This window comes from Dysidea avara, unplaced genomic scaffold, assembly GCF_963678975.1.
Source record: "Dysidea avara unplaced genomic scaffold, odDysAvar1.4 SCAFFOLD_508, whole genome shotgun sequence".
Classification (NCBI taxonomy): Eukaryota; Metazoa; Porifera; class Demospongiae; order Dictyoceratida; family Dysideidae; genus Dysidea; species Dysidea avara.
The window spans coordinates 1-5,000 of NW_027078088.1; the positions used below are offsets into that span (position 1 = coordinate 1).

At 35.7% G+C, this 5,000-nt stretch overlaps 1 protein-coding gene across 1 annotated transcript; it reads left to right on the top strand.

Moving 5' to 3' along the window:
- Positions 1-4,038: 4,038 nt before the first annotated feature.
- On the top strand, positions 4,039-4,933 carry LOC136246194 (uncharacterized; the record flags this gene model as incomplete). Its single annotated transcript, XM_066037632.1, is given in 2 exon segments — positions 4,039-4,343; positions 4,898-4,933. Coding segments are annotated over 2 exon segments (327 nt in total), but the record flags the coding sequence as incomplete, so codon positions are not given.
- Positions 4,934-5,000: the final 67 nt, after the last annotated feature.

Consider the following 5,000-nt stretch of genomic DNA (forward strand, 5'->3'; position numbering starts at 1 on the left):
TGTTCTGTTATTGAAATTCATTGCAAAATCAGTTAGACTATCTGATTTTATCATCTCTTTAAATAAAGAATTTCAATAACAGAACAGCAATGTATGTACATTTCATTAGCAAATGGAACTGTACAAATGTATAGCTAGCTATAGCAAATTCTGGCTATAGTTATGTGAGTAAAAGGTTGAACCTGTTTACAACCTCAGGAGGTCAAGTATCCAGGAGACTGGTGTTCTGTGTACAGTACTCAGCCGGTGTAGTGGAAACATAGACGTTGCTTTTGACAGAAAAAAAGTAACTAGCTATTATTGTGAAATACCTTCATGAATAGCCATGTTTAAATTTTAGCGATTTAAAATTTCAAGTTGCTAAACCAATAGATTTGTTTAGGCCATGTATCTTTCACACAAAGCCATTATATTTTAATAAAACTATTTATGGGATGTCATGGACTACTCATTCACAAACAGGAACTATTAACTTGTGGGAATGTGGTTAGGAAAGCAAATTATTCAAAACAGTAAATGTTATGAGTTTTAATTCCGCGGACTGTCAAAATTAGCTGGGGTGCAGGGTGAGTTCATGGTGGCACCCCTTCTGAAATCATTTTATACATCCTAAGGAATCACTGTACCAAATTTGGTGCTTTAATCCGCCGTGTCCCAATTTTGGCAAAATTTTGTCATAACAGACCCTACTATAAAATATAGGTTAAGATTTAGTATGTTTTTAGTTATAGTATTTTGTTTGTAGCTATAATTTTATTCATAATATAGATTTATTTTTACTCAGTTGTATAGTTTTAATTTATCTTACTTAAAGTAATTTTAGTTTTAGTTATAGTTAACTAACAGCTGTGTGTATGTGTGTGTGTGTGTGTGTAGTGTATTGTATTGTATTGGTGTAACGTATGTGTGTATGTGCATATGTGTGTGGTGAGTGTGTACACAGTGTGTGTGTACTACACACACACACACACACACGCACGCACACACACACACACACTACACACACACACACATACACACTACACACACACACACACACACACACACACACACACACACACACACACACACAGTCACCAGTTTTACATAGATCGGGTATACATGCACCTACAAAGCTCTCAGAATCCATGCATAGTCCATGATTGTTTCGAACCATTGGTATTGTAGAATATAGCTACAATTTATATGTAGAAGCTATACACTATGCAGCTATAACATATGTTTGAATATTATTAAGAAACTTCCTAATGGAACGGTCACATCAACTGCTATTGTGGTAGCATGATTCTTAACTGCATGAAGAGATTATGGCAATTTTGTTTGACTCACCATTTAACCTAAACGTGTTACAGTTTTCTGAGCTGATTAGAAATGACTCTTATCCATCTAAGTTGGTAAGCTGTGCTTTGTAGCCTTACTGCAGGAAAATCGATCACACTAATCCACAGTTTAATCAGTTGACTCACCACTGTACAGATCCTACAACTTTCCTAATAACTACATTCGTAAAAGAGAGCTACATATAGTTTCCTGACGATGCTCTGTGTACATACATTTCCAACTCACCCCCTTGTCTAACAATCACAGCATAATTCATATACAATTCATACACAAATACTGCCCTGTATTTGGTCCATGTATGTTTTTGGTGTTGGAACTAATTTTGCCTATGCTCAGACAAAATCAGAAACAGGCCTCAATAGTGAATAGCATTGGAGATTTATGGTCCGTTTTGTCTCATTATATGGACTTTTTTGAATGAGCTGTTTCAATATAATTATACTGACCAAAGGCAGAGCTAGTATAGGTAGTATTGGAACACTATTTTTGCTGTGAATTGTGATGTAAAAATGAAACTGACTACCCAACCATACAGATGATATTGGCTAGTAAAGTTTGCAATAGCTAATGTTAAGTAAGAGCCAGTACAAGTTCATATGAAGCTATTATAAATGTGACCGAATTTGATAAAATAAGACTTCCACACACATCCTGTTTTCTGACTTTAACCAACTGTAACTTACTACTCAGTAACAGAGACAAATATAATGTTCAGCAGTAGACCCACCATGATGTCCTATCATGTGCAGGCTTGATCGGTTGTGGTAGGACAAGGTAGGATGTTTCACTCAATTAAAATCAGAATGTACTAGTTAAATCAATGTCAGTAGCTTACTCAATTGCACACAGCATTGGTGATTGTTGTGAGCTAACAACTGTTGCTAATTGAATGGGAGTAGGCCTAGTACATTCATGGCCACTCCCCTTGGGTTGTAAGAATGTGGTGTCTCCTAGCAACCAAGTGGTAGTTATAATCAGCAGTACAACCATAAACCAAACAGATAAACTGTATTCCTTAGGCTCCATCCCTTTTCTTTTTTATAGCTAGAACATTATTCCTGAGCAAACTGATTTATGGTCAGACATACAGACTATTTAGACAGTAAATGTCCAGTGACTGATCATTATATTTGTCTCTGCTCAGTATAAAGCTATTGACCTGCAATTTTCACACAGTTCTTCCATAGCATTGTAAAATACTAGGTCAAAATTTGAAACTAACAACGTTGCGTTATGGCGCTTCAAGGTCATAAAAGTGGATGTGTGTGGAAGTCTTGTTTCATCAAATACGGTCACAAATGAAGCCTAAAAATGTAAATTTAAACAGAAAGTTAATGTAAAGCTGAAACTAAAAGTAGCTAATTCACAGTCACTACTCACTAGTAGCTACAGCTATCAAACTAAAACTTTAAGCAACCCTGTGTCTACAAACTACAAATGTGCTAAATCTAAAATGCTTAGCTATAATAATAGCCATGCACTAACTAATCACATCTTAAGACATGAACATGCACTTCGTAGACATACCATAACAAGTGACACAAATGGTATCATTATCCTCCTGCCCACCCACGCAGTGGGTTGTAGAATATACACTTACCCATCAGTATAATGGTGGGAAATATAGTGGGGAAAAGTAGTGAAATCATCACTTCTTGCCATTATGCATATATGCGATATGAAGTGATTAAATAATTTCCTGTACTGTCTGCTGATGTTACATCACTATCAAACAATTAAACAGCAGGATAACAAATAAGGTTTCCTGGCTAAGTTATAGATTTTACAACTCAGTTACGTAAATACATGCCTACTACACCAGATTTCTCCACATGTAGGAATTAGCTATATTAAAGTACTATAAGTATATAACTTGATATACTCTTATTTGAGAGGAACTCTGCACATAGTGCAATACAGTGGAACCTCTCTTAACAAACTCCCCAAATTAAGGACACAATAGAAAAAACCTCCATAATAAGGACAAAAATTTTGGTCCTAACAGGTTTGGTTGATAATTTTTTACCAGGAAAACCTCCATATTACAGCAAAAAGTGGCCAAAATTTCTGGGTCCCAAAATGTCCGTAATAGAGAGGTTCCACTGTAATTCTTGTAGTATAATTCATTTATTGTGTAACTGGCTATATTGGTGTGCTCTATTATACACACAATGGTGCTATTTAAAGATTATATCATGCTCGTTACAACTGGCAAAAACCTGCTAACCACTTCCACCAACAAGCAAAAGCCTACCAGCATGCATGCTTCAATTCTTTTTTAATAGGGTTTTAATTTGTTGCATAAACTGTTAAGTTGTAATCAATACTACTCATACAGCTTCACCAGATTCTAATTATGTAATCAGTACAGTTACCTTTTCGGTTGTCCAATTAGCTACACTATGCAGTGCACCATATATGGTTATTGTTGCAGGCAGTGTTCAGTAACAGTTATTAATTGGCATTGCATATACACGTAACAGACTGCTATACCTGGCATGAAATTTTAAATTGAAAATGTTTCCTACAGCCTTAATAACTATACACAAATCTGTATATGTATCAACTTGACAATGTTTTGACTACATCATTTAAATTGAAGTTTTTGGCTGCATCCTGTGTTGCTAACAGGAGGGCTTCAGTCTGCTATAAAATCAGCAGTTGCTACAAGTCAGATCACATTTGGACTGTTGAAGTTTCTAAACTCAGCCATGGCAAACAGCCTTAGATTGCTGCAAATTGTACTGCTAGCAGTGTGTTCAATGGTTCTCACTTCAGCACTCACTTGTGATAAACTTATTTTGGATGCCACTACCATTGGTGAGATTGGAGTATCAAATGATATTATGGAAATGGGTCGGTATAAAGTCAGCACTACCAAACCAAGAAACACAAATAAAATTCAAGCTTTAATGGCAACGCTAAATGGAGCAAGTAGAATTCGTGGCAAACTAAAAAGCAGGAGATTTTCTGCCATCTTACAACCTACAGATCTGAAAAAGGTATACACGCATATACATGCATTTGACAGTGTATATATACACACATGTAGTGACAGACATACAGAGAGAGATAGATAGATGAATGGATACATAAACAGATGTATTTATTACCAATAGCAAGCAAAGGATGCACTGTTAAAAATGAAGAGTAACCACCACTCTAAAGAGTTCCCAGTGTAGGGAGGATTTAACACCCCATGGAGAGTAACCAACACTCTGAAGAGAATAACCATTACTCTGAAGAGTAAGTGACACCACCTTCAGAGCATGTGTTACTCTTTTAAAGTAATGGTTACTCTCCAGGGGTGTTAAATCCTCCCTAATATAGGAACTCTTTAAGAGTTGTGGTTACTCTTCATTTTAACAGTGTAGATTTGTTGTGGTCTTCAATTCTGTGTAAATGATTGATCTCAACCATTAATATAATTATGCACCTGCATGACTTTTAGAAATCTAATAAGATTTTGTTACATATTACCACACACAATTGCATATGCAACATGTTGATGATCATATCCATTATATACTTATGCATTGTAATATTCTCTGTGTAGCTGTGTAGCAGTCCATTTGTGAGATCAATCAAAGAAGTGGGAAATATGGATAACACACCAAAGTGTGATAAGCTGATAAAAGGAAGAGATGGATATGTGGTTT